The sequence below is a fragment of the Ipomoea nil genome, unplaced genomic scaffold (genome assembly GCF_001879475.1).
Source record: "Ipomoea nil cultivar Tokyo-kokei standard unplaced genomic scaffold, Asagao_1.1 scaffold3069, whole genome shotgun sequence".
Classification (NCBI taxonomy): Eukaryota; Viridiplantae; Streptophyta; class Magnoliopsida; order Solanales; family Convolvulaceae; genus Ipomoea; species Ipomoea nil.
The window spans coordinates 2965528-2982921 of record NW_017619497.1 but is presented as its reverse complement, the minus strand read 5'-3'; the positions used below and the strand labels follow the sequence as shown (position 1 = coordinate 2982921).

Genomic DNA, 17394 nt, shown 5'->3' with positions numbered 1-17394 from the left:
GAGTTCTATGTACTCCATATTTCAACTCCTCTACTTTTATTTCATGTGACAATTGATGATTAGTTATTTTATAATGTAAGTTTCAATAAATATATATTAACTTCAAAATTTTATGGTATAAACTAAAAGTTTGAGAGTAAAATTTAAAAATAAGAGTAGTATTTACCATATTTACATTTGATGGATATATAAGTTTGATCCAAAAAGAATAGCCCAAAGCCTGTGTGGCTCACGAAGTAAATGTCCAAAAACAGGAATCGCTCAGGCCGGATACAAACTACGAAGGACTGAACCGGTGGCATGGAGAACCGAAAGCAACGACTGAACCGGTTGCATGGAGAACCAAAAGCAAGGCCCAAACAAGGCTCAAGGGACCTTCAGGGTTGGCCTCAGACAGGTAATCACTAGCCGCCCCTGAGTCTGCCTCCTAGCTCTGTCTTAAGGCTTGCCTCGTCTCTAAGACCTTGTGACCATGTTAAAATGCAATATTTGTCTACAACTACTTTCTCAATCTACTGAAGCGCAAAAAATTAATATAGTCTGAGGCTCGAATCCACAACCTCCCAGCGCAAAGAGTTAACATCGCTTAAGGTTCAAACCATAACCTCCCATATGGGAGAGCAATTTGATGTCACTAGACCACAAGATCATGTTATATACTTATATTGCTACAAACTTTGTATTGCACATCAAAGATCATTATGTTCTATTCATTACACAACATGTGATACACAAACATCAATCCGAAGAATCTCACTACAAGCTATTTGTCTTAATAATTTAATTTGGACCACCTGAGTCAATTAATTGCATCAACATTTATCTATAAACTAGTTAAATAAAATGTGTTGCACAACTAAATAAATGTTCAATGTTAAAAAGTGATTATATAATTACATTATCATAATAAATAAAAAACTATAACAGTTTCACGTACAATTGGTAATTAGATTGTTAATTTGTTTAAAATTTTATATCTATTTATCATATTTTATTCTAACAAAGTATTTGTATAATATTTTAAATAATTGAAACCAACCTCTGTAAGTGTACAAAATAGTACACATTTGATTGGCTAATTTATTAGTTTATTTTATTAATTTGTAATGCGAATTAGTATGAGTCGTAATTAGTGTTATTGGACCAAGCTAAAATGTGCGGTGGAGATTTCATTCTAATGAGTTGGACAAAGAGCAAGTCTGAAGATCTCAAATTAAAGAATGTGTGGTTGAGAAGAATTCAAGCCACATATGAAAGCTACAATCAAGGCTTGGTGAAATGGAAATTACGTACAGTATATAAGGAAGGGAAAACGAAAGAGGAAGTTGACAATTCTGAAATTCTGATTACATATACAAGCTTCCTATATTACTGCTTTAATATTGATTATGTTATATTTGTGATTTAATTCTGTACTTCAAATCAGTACCTGTGACAGCTGAAGTGCTACACCAACGATGGCTATGGCATGCACGGTTCAGTCCTGATTAGGTGTTTAAGAAGAGTTGTAGTCGTAAAGGCTGTGAGCCATTTGTAGTTACCTCTTGTAATACTCCGTGGTGAACATCTATAGTGGATTGGGTTGCCCCGCAGACGTAGGAGAAGGAGCTCCGAACTGCATAACAATTCTACTATGTCTTTACTTTATTTATGCTTTCAATTTCGTTATTTATACGTTGATTAAATTGATTTAATTAAACAACGAAATTGTCTCGTAACATAAAATCAAGTAGAATCCTTAGTGTTAAATTGATTTTAAGATACACGGGCTTTTTCAACCTCAATTATATCCAACATTCAACGATTACACTATCAAATATATAATTATATATAGTTGAATAATAAATTACTTCGTTTTGTTGAAACTCAAAGAAATAAAAGGAAAAAAAATATTAAATTTGTTTTAACCACCACAAGATTTGAGCTATAAGATTTATATATACTAACACTATAAAAATCATGAAGTTAAAAATAATAATAAAAAATCCTTAGAATTGAAATGGTGTAAGCAAAATTAAGAAGAAAATGGTAAAATCAAAAGTTATTTGTAAATGTACAAGAAAGAAAGAAAGCTCAATGTATAAGTTCAATGCAAGTATGCAACCAATTATAATAACATAGTTTTATTTGCAATTAATTATAACATTAAAAATTATTTGTATTAATTCCTTGAAAAATATGTTGGTTATAACATATTCTCTCTCAATCTTCTCTTGTTGTTATATGTAGTTCCCTCTTATTTTATAACAGGCGCAGTGCATTCTTTTATAGTCTATGGGAGAAGCGATCGGTGAATGGTTCTCTTTTATTACCTTCTTGGGTCATCAACTTCATGAACAATAAGAAAGTTGAGGAATAGATGATGTGTTAGAAATGAGCGGTCCAACATTCAACCTCATCCCAAGTGGTTAGATTCAACTTAGGCTAATTAGTATCCGAGAGGATGATACACTATCTCAATTAAGGAAAGTATGGCTAAGAGGTCCAAGATCAGTTTTAGGAGATCATTATTTTTTCCTATAATTTAAAATATTTTTTTCCTTATATTTTTGAATATCAAAATGTAATTAATGCCAAGATTTGAGGGATCTATTTTGCTTATTTAGTTCGAGTATTTTTAATTGATAATTTGAGTTATATAAATATATTGAAAAATAACTTGTAATCTTTTTACTCCAACCAATAACAATATCTATTTTTTTTTTAAAAGATTTCCTTAAGCATTATGTTTTGATTTTGTTCAGTTATGTTGGTCACCGTTAACTTCTTTAGTTATAAAATTAATATACACTGTCTAGAATTTCTCACAAAGTAAGGAGCAAAGAGATTTTGTGCACAGATATTTGCATTCAAAAGCTAAGTAATTTAGTAATTATATTAGAATATTTTCTATTTCAAAAAAAAAAATCGAATATTTTGAATGTGTTAATTATTTTGTGCATTTAATTTACATTTTATTCATTTTTTTATAAAATAAAAATTGGTAGATATTTGTATTGGGTTTCCACTTTCCATGGACCACACTTAAAACGGATGTGGGCTTTAAAATTGACTACTCACTAGGCCGGCGCTGAAGCATTAATTCGCAGCAAAAATAAGCGAACCGACTCCACTGGGGATCGAACCCAGAATCTCTGGTTTCGTAGACCAGCGCCTTATCCATTGGGCCATGGAGTCCTTGTTGTTTAATAGATAAATAAGACCTATAAATAAACTAAGGGTGTATTTGGTTGGTGGGTTTTGTTCATAGGAATGGGTATGAAAGTGATTGCTGTTGTTTGGTTGATAGGTTTTTAGAACACTACTATGGGTTTCGAATACCCATCAATTGAAAAATTCATACCCAAATACAATAAGGGTTTCATTCCCTTATTCATTCTCAAGCACTACTATTAGTAATCATTCCCATTCTACCCTACTACCAAACATGTTAAATATTTTCACCAAAACTCATTACCATTACCAAGTATTTGATACTCATTTCGATTCCGATTCCTATGTGCGAACCTAACACACCCTAAGTATCCGGAAGAAAAAAAAAAGGAAAAAAAAATCTTATTGTATTGGAAATAAATGTGAGCTAAAGGAACCTCAGAAATAACTAATAAATTGGGTTTATTTATGTGTACTTGGATCAAATCAAATATTATGATATTCAATTTCAAAATTAGAAAATGCGATAGTTTTAAATAGTGTTGTGTATATTATTTATTTTTTAAAAGACAAATATAATTAACAACTGTTGATGGGGTATGGACCCGCAAATTATGTTGTGGAAACGTATTCTCCATGCGCATGGTGAATACATGGGTAGATCCATAATTTCTATGCTGTAGATTCATAATTTCTACGGTATAAAAATTATGAATCTACAGTATAGATGTTATGAATCTAAAGTATGAAAATTATGAATCTACAACTTAAAAATTATGAATTTATCCCGTGTTCATCATGCGCATGGTGAACACAGTTCCACAAAATAACTATTGATATGGACCCTAGTAGGCTGTAGGCCCAAAAGAAGTTAGAATGAATGGGTTGGGCTTAGAAAGGTGGGTTGACACTTTGAAAACCCAAGAATTAAATCTAACATTTTGAAAACCGGCAATTTATATCCTACACCACGGCGCGCGTTGCACTATGCGCTCAGATGCAAAACGACGTCGTTTTATTTTATTTTTTTTTGAAATTTCCCGCCCCAGTGAATTACAGTAGTTTTTTCTTAAAAAAAAAAACCCGCTGTTCAAGAATGTACATAATGTTATACTAGAATACACATAATTGTATACATGAATGTACATAATTATATAACAAAATATACATACTCTTTTTAAAAGATAATACACATAATCTAACATAATACATAATAAACATAAACTTTTAACATAATATACATCAACTCTTAACATAATACATAATAGTTTGTTTCTAATTCTTTGATAATTGTTGATTTTGTCTCTATTTTTTTTTATTTTTTTTTTTTTGTAATTGTTAATTATTTGTCCCTAATTGTTAGGTAATACCCTTATACCTCTACTATGATTTTCAATTATGATTTTTTTTCAAAAAAAGATAAATATAAAAAATATAACGGTTCAATCTACTTTGTATAAAAATGGTTGAAATTTTGTTGTATTTAACGACATTTCAATGATTTTGTTGGTGGAGGACTAAAAATGGTCATGCCACAATAATACTAGGACCAAATGAAAATATTTTAATAAAAAAATTGATTAAGGGTATATTTGAAAAGCATGAGAATGACTTTTGGAAAATGAGTCATTTTCCTTCCAGTGTTTGATTGCATTTCAGAAAATTATTTTGGTGTGTTTGATTCATTTTTTTTTTTGAAAAATGAGCATAATTATTTTTAATTTTAAATATTTAAAATATACAATGATGGTGGATGGTGATGGCGGCTGTGAGTAATTGGCTGCTCCACTGTTGCAACGGAAAATGACTTCGATCTCTCGAAAAAAGAAAAAGTCATTTTTCAGAAAATCTCATCTATTTTTCATTGACCACGCCCATATTTTTCATTAATTTCTATTTTCCCCTCTAACTAAATACTGAAAACTTAAAAAATGACTTCTGGATTTTTAAACCCACCCTAAAAATAGATTATCACCTATCAATTTTTTTTTTTAATGTTACTGGCCCTATTACATTGTAGTATCTGTTCATATACTTTCTCAACCTACTGAAACACAAAGAACCAATAACGCCTCCACCGAGGCTCGAACTTGTAACCTTCCAAAAAGAAATTAACTCTTAAATATTGTACACAAAATCAGATGAGAGTGGAAGTCTTTATAGTGGCCACTTTTTACAAAGACTTTATCAACCCTACCGGGCTACCGGTTGGGTCAAGTGGTTTTCCTTTCACGATAAGTGTTCAAAATTTTAGGGCACGTTTTTCATCATATGATTCTTCGTGCCTTTAATTTGGTGGGATATGACGAACACATTCCTGCCGTCCAGATTATTGTGTCAAAACTACTAAGCTAACATTAATTATGTATGTTTATTATAAAAGTAAAATAATAACAAAGACCAGAAATATAGGGAGGTATATAATGTTTTGTTTAAGTAACGTGAAATTATTGAGTACATAACTTAGAATGTGTTTGGTTCTAACATTGAAATCATAATGGTAATGCGAATCAAATATTTAATAATGGTAATGTGTTTAAGTAGAATGAATTGACTTAGTTTGTTTTGTAGTAAATATATAATACAAATACACACATATATATTAAAATTTCATATTTAATACAACAACAGTGATATTTTATAATTCACTGTTGCTTTAAGTGCATAACTCTTAATCAATCATAGACTAAGTTATTAATGTAAGTTATAAAAGTAAAAGTTACAACTAATTTGTATTTATTCAAGTTAAATACATTCAAATATTAATTAATGTAAAAAGAGAATTTATATTGAGAAAAAGATATTGAATGTAAACCAAGATATTAGATTGGTCCGCACCGCCACCACATAACATTCAATCATTACAGTATAAATCAACCACACCTCTAATTAAAACATGATTTAATTGGGACGACAACTCTAGCAAGATTACAAAGTTACAAGTTCGACCTTCTTCATTTAAGCTTGGTAATTTATAAACAATTTAAGTTGATTTACCTCCTTGTGACCCTTTGCCAGTCCGGATCATAAGGCCGGTTTCATCCCACTCAAAAATAAAAACATGACTTAATTAAAGTCTAATGTTACTTAATTATCTTTGTTTATTCTTGTAGTTTTCATATTTTCCGGCCAAAGAATCAAAGAGAATTCCGGCAGCATAACCGGCGGCCAAGTCAATGGTGTAGTGACCCCTTGTGCTTAGCAGCCTCACAATTTGCAAAAAGTTGAGTACATGAAATGTGAATGCCAACTTTGATCTCTTCACCCGTTGCATATCTTGGGAAGCAATAACCGACGCAGCAACGTGGCCGGAAAAGAACAAGAAAAACGACGTGTTCCCCACCGGAAAATCAACCCCGGATCCCAAGAATTCCTAAGATCACAACAAATACCAAATTACACTCATCAGTTTCCATCTGAAACAACATTTTAACAGCAAAAAAAAAAAAAAAAAAAAAAAAAAGAACAGCCAATTAACCTCGGGCAAAGGTAGTTGAGTAAGGTATCCGAGAATTCCACGGCAAGTGAACATGAACAATGCTGAGATTGTAGCTCTTGGACGACCCTCAATCACCCACGCCCATAATATGTACCATGATTGCATTGCCACAAACGCCTGTTTAAGAATGAATCATTGAGTGACTAAAAATGTATTTTTCCGGCCATATTCTCTTCACAGAGTGTAAAGAAGGAAAGATGAAAAGGTAGTGCAGAGAAGATGGAAAGGAGTACCGTATTGAGGGCAGCAAGAAGATTGTTAATGTCGGGGCGAGAAGCAAGCAAACGATTCAGCGGAACGGTGACGGCGAAGCCGAAATCTAACGGCGGAGAACCGGGCGGGGTCATGCGGAGGGTATACTCGACGTGCATGAAGAAGAAGAGCGCGACGGAGAAGGCGCACGGTATGGGGTGGCGCCTCACCACACCAAATACATCCCCCACCCTCCACTTCAAGAAAAACGGGCTTCTCATACCGGCGGCGCCTCCATGTTTTCCGAACTCCGAGGTTGCCCTCTTCTCCTTCTTCCGGTCGAGATCCCTTTCGCCGACGAGTTTGACGGCGTTGACGTCTAATCCGTTGGGGCCGTTAGAATGCCGGTTGATGAGGATGGACGGAGGAGAGCGGAGACTGGAGACGTCAACGTCCATCTCAGCCGTTAAACTTAACGGAAACAATGGATAGAGGCATAATAATAATAAGAAAAATGATTTGCTGATGAATTTATAAGTGTGTTTTGAAGTGACGGAGTTTCCAATGTTGGAGGGAGTGAGACTACTTTTACTATATATAAATTATATAATGATTCTAAGGGTGTGTTTGGTTTTTACATGATACTTAGTAATAGTATGGGTTTTAGTACAAGTATAGTAGTATGGTGGAATTGGAAGGATTATTAATATTGATATTTGGTTATGTAGGTCAAAGTATCTATGAAGTCCCTGTACTATAGTGTTTTGTTCAATTTAGTCATTGTACTTTTATTCTGTTCAATTTAGCCCCTCTACTTTAAAAAGTGGTGAAGCTAAGGACAATTGTCCAAATTTCATTAGGAACATGGTTATAATTATTTATTTTGGGCATACTAATTTAATATATTGGTGGTAAAAATACTTAATTTTAAATGTTTATAAAGTAATACATGAGTAGGAATATAAATATCGCCAGCGCCACGTAGCCTAAGTTAACAGTAATATTACCACCGTTAACTATTGTCCTTAATTGTACCACTTTTTAAAGTACAGGGATTCAATTGAACAAAAAAAAGGTATAGGGATTAAATTGAACAAAACGCTATAGTACAAGGACCTCGTAGGTACTTTGACCGATTATGTATGATTATATAATGAGAATAAATGTTTCAAAAATACAAAAACAAAAAATTAAAAAATTAATTATAATATAATGACATCCAAAGCATCAATATGATAAAAAAAAAATCAAAATAAAAAATTTAAAAGCATTAATCTAAACTTAAAAATCATATCATATATATTACCAATAAGACTGAATGATACCGTCCGTACCTTTTTTTAATTAGGAGATGTGTTTTTAATTGAAGGAGTAATCAAATATCATAGTTGTATTTTGAAAAGTTATCAACCAAACACTAACTATGATTTTGATTTCATTTATAATGTGTAAATCCATGAACCAAACACACCCTCAAATTCTACTTTATTCTTTTTTTGACGTGATAAGTATGGGTATGACATTTTCATCATACGAATCAAAGAAAAAAAATGTTTATATCAAACACTGCTCCATGTGTGTTGTGGTTGTATTTATGCTAAGAGAATTTAATTGGCAAGGCCGGGTTGCATGTTAATCTTCCAGAGAATAATTTGGTTATCTCATGTGCTGGGCGTGTCTGGAGACGATAGATCACGCAGAGTTAGTGGCCACGGCGATGCATGCTATTTGGCTAAGAGTACTAGGTCTTGTTCGTATATTGATTTTGTTTATGGGTTGTTCAATTTTACTTAATTCTTTAAATTGTTGTCACATTCATTTTATTCGTTGGTTTGCAAATCGAGTTGCTCATGTTCTTACTGCATTTGTTAATAGCTGTTCTTTGCTTCGGGTTTGAGAATTTATCTCTCATGAGTGTATTAATCATCTTATTGATCAATAATATACTTGGTTACTTTTAATAAAAAAATATTAAAAGATATTTGAAAGCATGAAGTAAAAGTTAATAACTTTGGAGTAGGTAATGTGGGGAATTGATAGGGCTATAGGAGTACGTACGTACCTAGTAGAATACCAATAGTAAAGAGCCTCTTGTCCAACCAATAATTGAAATCTCAGTTAGAGGAATCTGATTTTTCTTTTAAAATGATTTGAGTTACGTTTAAAAGTCTATGCAAGTAGTGTTTATTTATGTGATATATAAGAATGTACACTTCTTAATTAATTTCTCAAAGTTTTCACATCGCATATAAAATTTATTAAAAAGAATGACCAACTGGACACAGACAGTATAAAACTTTTTTTTATATTATATTTATTATAAGGTATGAATTTAAGAGGTTTAAATTTTACTAAGATAGTTAGGCACTTAGGCCTAGCTAATACCAAAAGTAAAACAATTAAATTATTGACTGATATCACACTTATGGCGCCTAACAATCAAGGTAGATCATGCATTAAAGTCTTCATTCTACCTCAGTTAAAAGTTGTAGTTGTTTAGAGAAGAGAAACATTACATGAAAATTTTACAACATTAAAATTACATACAACTTTTGGTTTTTAGATGCAATAAATGAAGGTCGGTTGTTGGATAAATCCCATAAGTTGACCTGCAGTAGGAAGTTGTCAGCTGTCTTAAATAATCCTAGATTCCAAGGTCGCACCAAAAAAAATAAAAAGTAAAAAAAAAAAAAATCCTAGATTCCAAGGTAATTAAACCCAGTAACAGAAATTAAAGAGACGAGGGAGAGAATACTTAAAAAAAAAATCATAACTCATGAAAATATAATAAACTCTCTAATTATATATCAAAGTTTAATTCGTTCACCCTAAGTGATCAGAAGTTTATTTATTTCTCCCTTATCGTTTTACACATACGTCTTTTAATCATTTTAAGCTAAGGATTTGTAATTTATGTTGAGAATTTGGGATGGTTGGATTAGTTACGTTAAAACCAATACAAGTAATATATATATAAAGTGAAATATTAATGGAAAAAAAATAAACAAACTAAAAAAAGGAATTTATTATGAATTATGATGAGAAAACATATTAAAAATAAATTATCATTTTTTTAGTACTATTAACCATATTACATTGTAGTATTTGTCTATATATACTTTCTCAATTATCATATCTAATCATATCATATATATCATATATGACTTTGTTGGAACTGATCAAGAAAAATGGCTCTCCTTATTATCTTAAAAATCACTCATCATATCAATATATAATTAGAGACTTGTGTTTTTCTTATATTCTTCATAGTTTCCGGCCGAAGAATCAAAGAGAATTCCCGCAGCAAAACCGGCGGCCGAGTCAATGGTGTAGTGACCCCTCGTGCTTAGCCGCCTCAGAATTTGCAACATGAAATGTGAAGGCCAATCTTGATCTCTTCACCCGTTGCATATCTCGGGAAGCAATCACAGATGCCGCAACGTGGCCGGAAAAGAAGAAGAAAAACGACGTGTTCCCTACCGGAAAATCAACGCCCGATGCCAAAAAATCCTGCAATCATATATCGCAATTAATACCAAATTAAAACACTACATCAGTTTTTTTAATTTTTTTTAATTCTAAATAAATAAGTTTACTTTAAAAAAAGGGCAGCCTAAGTGGTAGATGTAGAAGCATCCAAAAATTACAATAAACTTCAATTCAAACAGAAACATTATATTCTTTAAAATTATGGAGTATTAAAAAAAAAGTGCAACTTAAAGAAGAAGGATGTATGGGATTGTACCGTGAGGGGAGCAAGAAGATGGTTAACGTTGGGGTGAGTGGTGGCGGAGAACCCATGCGGAGGGTAAACTCCACCGCGACGAAGAAAGCGCACGGTATGGGGTGGCGCTTCACCACTCCAAATACATCCCCCACCCTCCATTTCATGAAAACCGGCGGCCTTCTCACGCCAGTAGCTCCATGTTTTCCTATTTCCGAGGTTAAGATTAAGGTTGTCCTTTGGCTGACGGCGTTGACATCTAATCCATTGGTGACATCCCTCCTGGTTTGACTAATTTAGGAAATTTTTAACGTATAGACCAATATAACTGAGCTGGTTTAAAACTTTTATATTGGTATGTTTAATTTGAATTGGTCAGCTCTAAGCAATCTATATTGATTTATTTCTGATTTCTTTAGTATCCAATATGCACTTTTGGGCACTAAACAGATATTAAACTTACCAAAGCACCGGATGCAAGAGATAGGCCCAGAGAAAATGTAAGCCAGCTGTGCCACCATGTGGCGTCCAGCATCGCTGCCACGGCCAGCCGGCAGCCCCCAATGCAACTTGATCGGAGCATAAACAGCCGGCTAAACTACACGACGTGGCCAACCAAAGCCACGGCCTCCATCACAAAGGTCTATATTAGCTCTGTGATTGCAAGAACTTGTGGAGTGGAAAAATAATGGTATGGAGAGCTGCAAATTAAAGGAGTTTTGGGGCGGTGTACTTATATTATGCGAGGAAATTAAAGAAGTGTGGCAAGGTTTGCATGTTAGCCTACCTTCCTTCCTTCCACTAGATGGTATGGATTGGTTGACTCACGCGTTGGGGATGGGATGACGATCATGCTATTTGGATGCAATTCTGAGAAACTAACGCAGCTGTTTAATTATTTTATAATATTATTTAAGTTGTAATTAGTTTTGTAATTTATCTCTTCATATTTCTGCAAATAAAACACCGAACACGATTTTTAGTTTCTACAATAACTTCATTAATTATAAACTTTATTACATTTTAATTTTAGATTGAGAGATAAGGTTTATATTTCTCCCAAAAATTGAAAATTCCTAACCTCAAGGGTCTCTACACCCTGGCCCGACAGATCATTTGAAAAGATGTAAATCACAGTGACTCAATGGCTTAACAGACAAGATCAAATGCTGATGCGCACAAGAAATCTGTCAATTTTGGGCATAATCCCAACATTTTCGCTGCTGAGATTCAAATATTAGTCTCTTCTTTTAAATACTATCTACTAAATCAATGAGTTAAGTTTGTGCGTGCAGATAAGGTTTTTACTCTTAAATAGGTTTGGTAGACTTGAGAATCATCCAGTTGAAAAGTATAGCTCAAATATTCCTTTAACAATATAATTAAACAAGTTGGATTATTTGGATATGAACATGTCAAGTTTGACTTGAATACTTACTCATCTCACTTTCTAAATTGGATAGGCACCACAAAAATTCATATTTACGATAACTATTCAAAATTAAGTAAAGTGCCACATTGCATTATATCAAGTCCTGTTTGGTAAAATGGTTGTTAGCTGATTGTGTTAATTAGAGGGTATAAATAGTTGATAACATTAGCTGATTGTAGAAAAATGTTTGGTAAATTAGCTTTAGCTGATAGCTGTTTGATATAATTTATTTTCTTAAAAAGCTAATTGAAAAAGTTGCTTAGAGTAGATTTTTGAATTTTAGCCTTTTGGAGTTGCAAAAAGTTAATTAACTAAACATTTATATTGATATTTTAACTAAATCAAACAATTGATAGTGATCAAATAAGTCAAAATTGGCCTATAGACCAATTTTTTTTTACCAAACAGGGCCTTCAAATGTTCGTAAGGACTAAAATTACAATTTTTTTCTAATATAAATCAATTGATTTTAGTATTTATTTGTTATTTACATTTTAAAAATATTAAATTAACCATCAAACTATCCACAAAAAATGTAACCAAGCTATTGAATTAAAAGGACAGAAAAGGTACAGTTAACCATTTGAACAAATTAATATTGTATAATTACAAATAAATAACATATTCTACCGGTTACTTGCAAGTTATAATACTTATGTGTTTGGTTTTTACATGAATCAAATACTTAGTAATAGTATGGATTTTAATATCATAAAAAAAAAAAACAGTATGGATTTTTGTAAAAGTATACTAGTATAGGGGAATTGGAATGATTATTAATATTGATATTTGGTTATGTATGATTATATAATGAGAATAAATGTTTTAAAAATCAAAAAATTAATTCTAATATAATGACATCCAAAGCACCAATATGAAAAAAAAAAATCAAAACAAAAAATTTAAAAGCACTAATCTAAACTTAAAAATCATATCGTATATTACCAATAAGACTAAATGATACCGTACTTTTTTTTTTCTTTTATAATTAGACGATGTGTTTTTAAATGGAGTAATCAAATCTCATAGTTGTGTTTTAAAAAATTGTCAATCAAATACTAACTATGATTTTAATTCCATTCATAATGTGTAAACCCATGAACCAAACACACTCTCAAATTCTACTCTTTTTTTTTTTTTTTTTTTTTTTTTTTTTTTTTTTTTTTTTGATATAATAAGTAGGGATGTGATATTTTCATCATGGAATAAAAAGAAAAAATGTTTATATCAAACACTGCTCCATGTGTGTTGTGGTTGTATTTATGCTAAGAGAATTTGGCAAGGGTTGCATGTTAATCTTCCAGAGAATAATTTGGTTATCTCATGTGCTGGGCGTGTCTGGAGACGATAGATCACGCAGAGTTAGTGGCCACGGCAATGCATGCTATTTGAATTGGCTAAGAGTCCTAGGTCTTGTTCGTATATTGGTTTTGTTTATGATGTTTGTTCAAATTTACTTAGTTTTTTAAATTCTTGTCACATTTATTTTATCCCAATTATGTAATGCACATGAAAAAAATAATATTCTTATAAATTTTAATCTAAATAACTTATCATTGAACACGAAATTAAATATGTGCAGAGTATATAAATTTGTAGCTAAATATTTTAAAGTATTGTATCAATCGGAAAAAAAAAAAATCATATTGCATAATGGAAGTCTATTTATCAACCTTATCGATGTCAAATTATTGTGTGGATCATAGTTCACATAGTGTTGTATGAACCATAACAAAAAGTACATTATTCGTGTACTGAATGTATATTATATAAAATAATATACTTTTTTTGAATATAATTTTTAATATACTAAAAGTATATTATTTGTGTGCTGAATGTACATTATTTAATAGTATAGTCTATACAATAGTGATTGCCTCGAATGGTCTTAGCTTCTTTTCACAATAAATCTATGGACAGGGGCTGGAATCTGACCTTCATATTTTCGCTCAATGTACTTATGGGAGGAAAGTCTGGCAAGGTTTGCATGTTAGGTTGACTCACGCGTTGGGCTTGGTTGAGGATCGGATGATCATTCGGAAGTAGTGGCTGGCATCAGTGCTTCATGCTATTTGGATGGTTGGTTGCTTCCATTCTGGAGGAAGCGGGTGATGCACATCAGCAACAACTATGCCGTGCAAGCAGGGGATTCAGAAATTTTCGTCGGTGGGAGTAAAAGATTAAAAATTAATAAGATATTTTGAATAAAAATTACGTAGAGGCCGAATCATAAATATTGTTAATTAGGATGAAGAATAAAAATACATCAAAATAAAATAAAAAATATTCAAAACAAAATATGAAATATTATTAATTAGATAAAATAATTTGAATAGAAAACATATTATAAAACATTATCATTATTAATATTAAAAATGAGAAAAAAAAACAATGTTACAAATAAAAATTTCACAAAATATGGAATATAACTAATTAGATAACATAATTCAAATAGAAAATATATTATAAATTACTAATATCACTTTTAATATTAAAAATGAGATTAAATACACAATGTTACAAATAAGGGACCTATACACACTATATATATATATGGGGGTGGGGGGAAATTATTATTATTATTATTATTATTATTATTATTATTATTATTATTATTATTATTATTATTATTATTATTATTATTCCTACTACTACTACTAATTAAAATATTAAATTAACATATATTATTAGTTTGCTATATTAAAAATCATTCATCAAGTCTTTAAACAACCACAAAAGGCATCATTACGCAGTTAATGATAAATTAAAGCAACTAATCAAGTAAAATACAATAAAAACTGTCATACGAAACCCCAATAACAATTTATTTCAACTAACAATTATTGAGTTATTCTTCATTCAAATTTTATATTTATTTATTTTTTTTGACCTTGTAAAAATGGACAAGTGAATAACCCACGGGTTATACATGCCAGATCAAAATTATTAGTTTATGACAACTCAACCCACCTTAAATACAAACTCAACAAAGCGAATCGGACCCATTTTGACAGTAATTACTTTTAAAAGTTTGCAAAAATCGTAATGCATGTTAATTTTTAATTTTTAAAATCTAAACAAATAGAAACATTATATATTCTTTATATAGAAACATTATATATTCTTTAAAATTATGGAGTATTTTTTTTTTTTTTAAGTGCAACTTAAAGAAGAAGGAAGGATATATGGGAGTGTACCGTATTGAGGGCAGCAAGAAGATGGTTAACGTTGGGGGTGAGAAGCAAGCATGTGATTCAGAGGAACAGGGGTGATAAAGCCAAAATCCAACGACGAGAACTGGCAGAAAAAAACCGCAACGGAGAAAGCGCACGGTATGGGGTGGCGCTTCACCACACCAAATACATCCCCACCCTCCACTCCATGAAAACCGGCGGCCTAACTTGCCGGCTGGAAAGAATGGTTTGCATATGATGAATTTATAAGTGGCTTTCAATTCCTAGGGCGATTGACAAATTGGTTTGACTAATTTAGAAAACTTTTAAAGTATAGACCAATAGAGCTAGTTTAATTTTCTAATTTTTTTTTTTTTTTTTTTTGTATTGATTTGCTTAGTTTGAGACTTTGAACTACTCAACTCTAGGTAATCTAGATTGGTTAAGGGATCACAAGATAGGTAAAGATTACTCAGTATAGATTTTACCTTTGGGCAGTCACTATGAAATTTTCCTGCCTAGTCAGTAAAAAAACTCTAAATTGATATTAAACTCTAATAATAATAATAAGACTCCTATTAATTTACACTATGAAGTTTGTTGTATTGGTATGGGGATGTAAGGGGTAATTATACTGTGCGCTCTGGGTATAGATCTTTGATGGGTGATTTTATATTTGTGCATCATAATAACAGTTTTTCTGCATGGAACAAAATTTGGAAGTTGGGCATCCCTAAATGACGCAATTTGCTGTCCGCCCTATTTGTAGGCCGGCCGGAGCCTGAGAAGTGAGACCTTAGCTTGTTGCACATCATAATATCTTTTGTCAGGAAGGAAGGTGTGGCATGCAGGAGATGCATTTACAACCACCATAAGATCATCAGATGTCTTGGATTGGGAAGGGTGGTTGAGTCATGTGTTTAACATGGAAGGGTGGTTGAGTCATGTGTTTAACATGGAAGGGTGGTTGAGTCATGTCTTCTTGGATAGTTGGATTGCATGCATGCTGTGTGGCAAGTGAGGAATGCACAGAATGACAGAAGAGATCGGACGGCTGCATGGAATTGGGTGGGATTTAATATGCTTTAATTTGTTGATGCTGCGGTTGAAACTGAAATTGTGATAAATGTTGATTATTTTTTTAATATTAGTATATTTGAAGATAGTGATAAATGTTGATTATTTTTTTAATATTAGTATATTTGAAGATATCTATATCTATACTATTAATAAAAACAAAATTTTTCATTCGTAATATTGTAAAGCGATTGGTGTCTGAGCACAAGGAACCCCCCCTCACTTTGAGAGGTTGCTCCCACACTGCCGCTGGTGAGACTCGATCCCTGGTCATTATTCCAAAGTTTCACCTCTATGACCAGTTGAGCTACCCATGCGGGCAATGTAATACAATTCTTAATAGAATATATTGTCTCTTATTTTTCCATTCGTACAACAATTCTACATTAAAATTTCTATTCTTAGTACAAATATACAATACAACATTATTAAAATTTTTATTCCTATCCAACAATATTATTCCGTCACTACTCCAATCAATCAAGACTATTATTAAAAACAAAAACCCTCATTTGTTACTTCCCACACAAACACTTAATAATACTAAGGTTAGCAGTAAAAAAAAAAAAAGAAAAGAATTCATAATTTGAGAAGCCATAATGTTCTAAATTTTTCTACATGTTATTTTACTATTAATCTAATGAATATGAATATAAAAAAATATTTTGCAAAAAAAAAAGGGAAAATAATCTGTTATTTATAATTTAGATTAAAATTACAGGTCGTTATTTTAATATTAATCTAATGAATATAATGAAGATTTGATGAAAAATATGAAAAAGAATCGGTTATTAATAATATGTATATATACTATTATTAAAAACAAAACCATTATTTTTAACTTCCCACCCGAACACTTAATAATAATAAGATTAGCAGTAAAAAAAAATGAAAATGAAAAAGAATCCGTAATTCGAGAAGGCATAATGTTCTAAAAAAAATAATGTAATGAATATGAATATAAGGAAGTTTTTGCACAAAAAAAAAAAAACAAAAAAAAAAAAACAAACAAACAAACAAAAACAAGAAAAAGAAAATAAAAGAATCGGTTATTAATAATTTAGATTAAAATTACAGGGTGTTATTTTACTATAAATCTAATATTTTAATGAAGATTTTGCCAAAAAAAAAAAAGGAAAAAAAT

General features: G+C 31.4%; 1 protein-coding gene and 1 non-coding gene across 2 annotated transcripts; both read right to left on the bottom strand.

Annotated features, from left to right (window-relative positions):
* Window positions 1-3104: 3104 nt before the first annotated feature.
* Window positions 3105-3177, bottom strand: TRNAR-ACG. Its single transcript has one exon. It is a non-coding gene; the product is annotated as a tRNA-Arg (tRNA).
* Window positions 3178-6007: 2830 nt separating this feature from the next.
* Window positions 6008-7412, bottom strand: LOC109164705 (phosphatidylcholine:diacylglycerol cholinephosphotransferase 1-like). Its single transcript, XM_019313248.1, has 3 exons — window positions 6886-7412; window positions 6632-6769; window positions 6008-6526 (listed from the first exon to the last, which is right to left on the bottom strand). The coding sequence occupies exons 1-3, from the start codon at window positions 7300-7302 to the stop codon at window positions 6245-6247; spliced, it is 837 nt and encodes a 278-aa protein (XP_019168793.1). The 5' UTR covers window positions 7303-7412; the 3' UTR covers window positions 6008-6244.
* Window positions 7413-17394: the final 9982 nt, after the last annotated feature.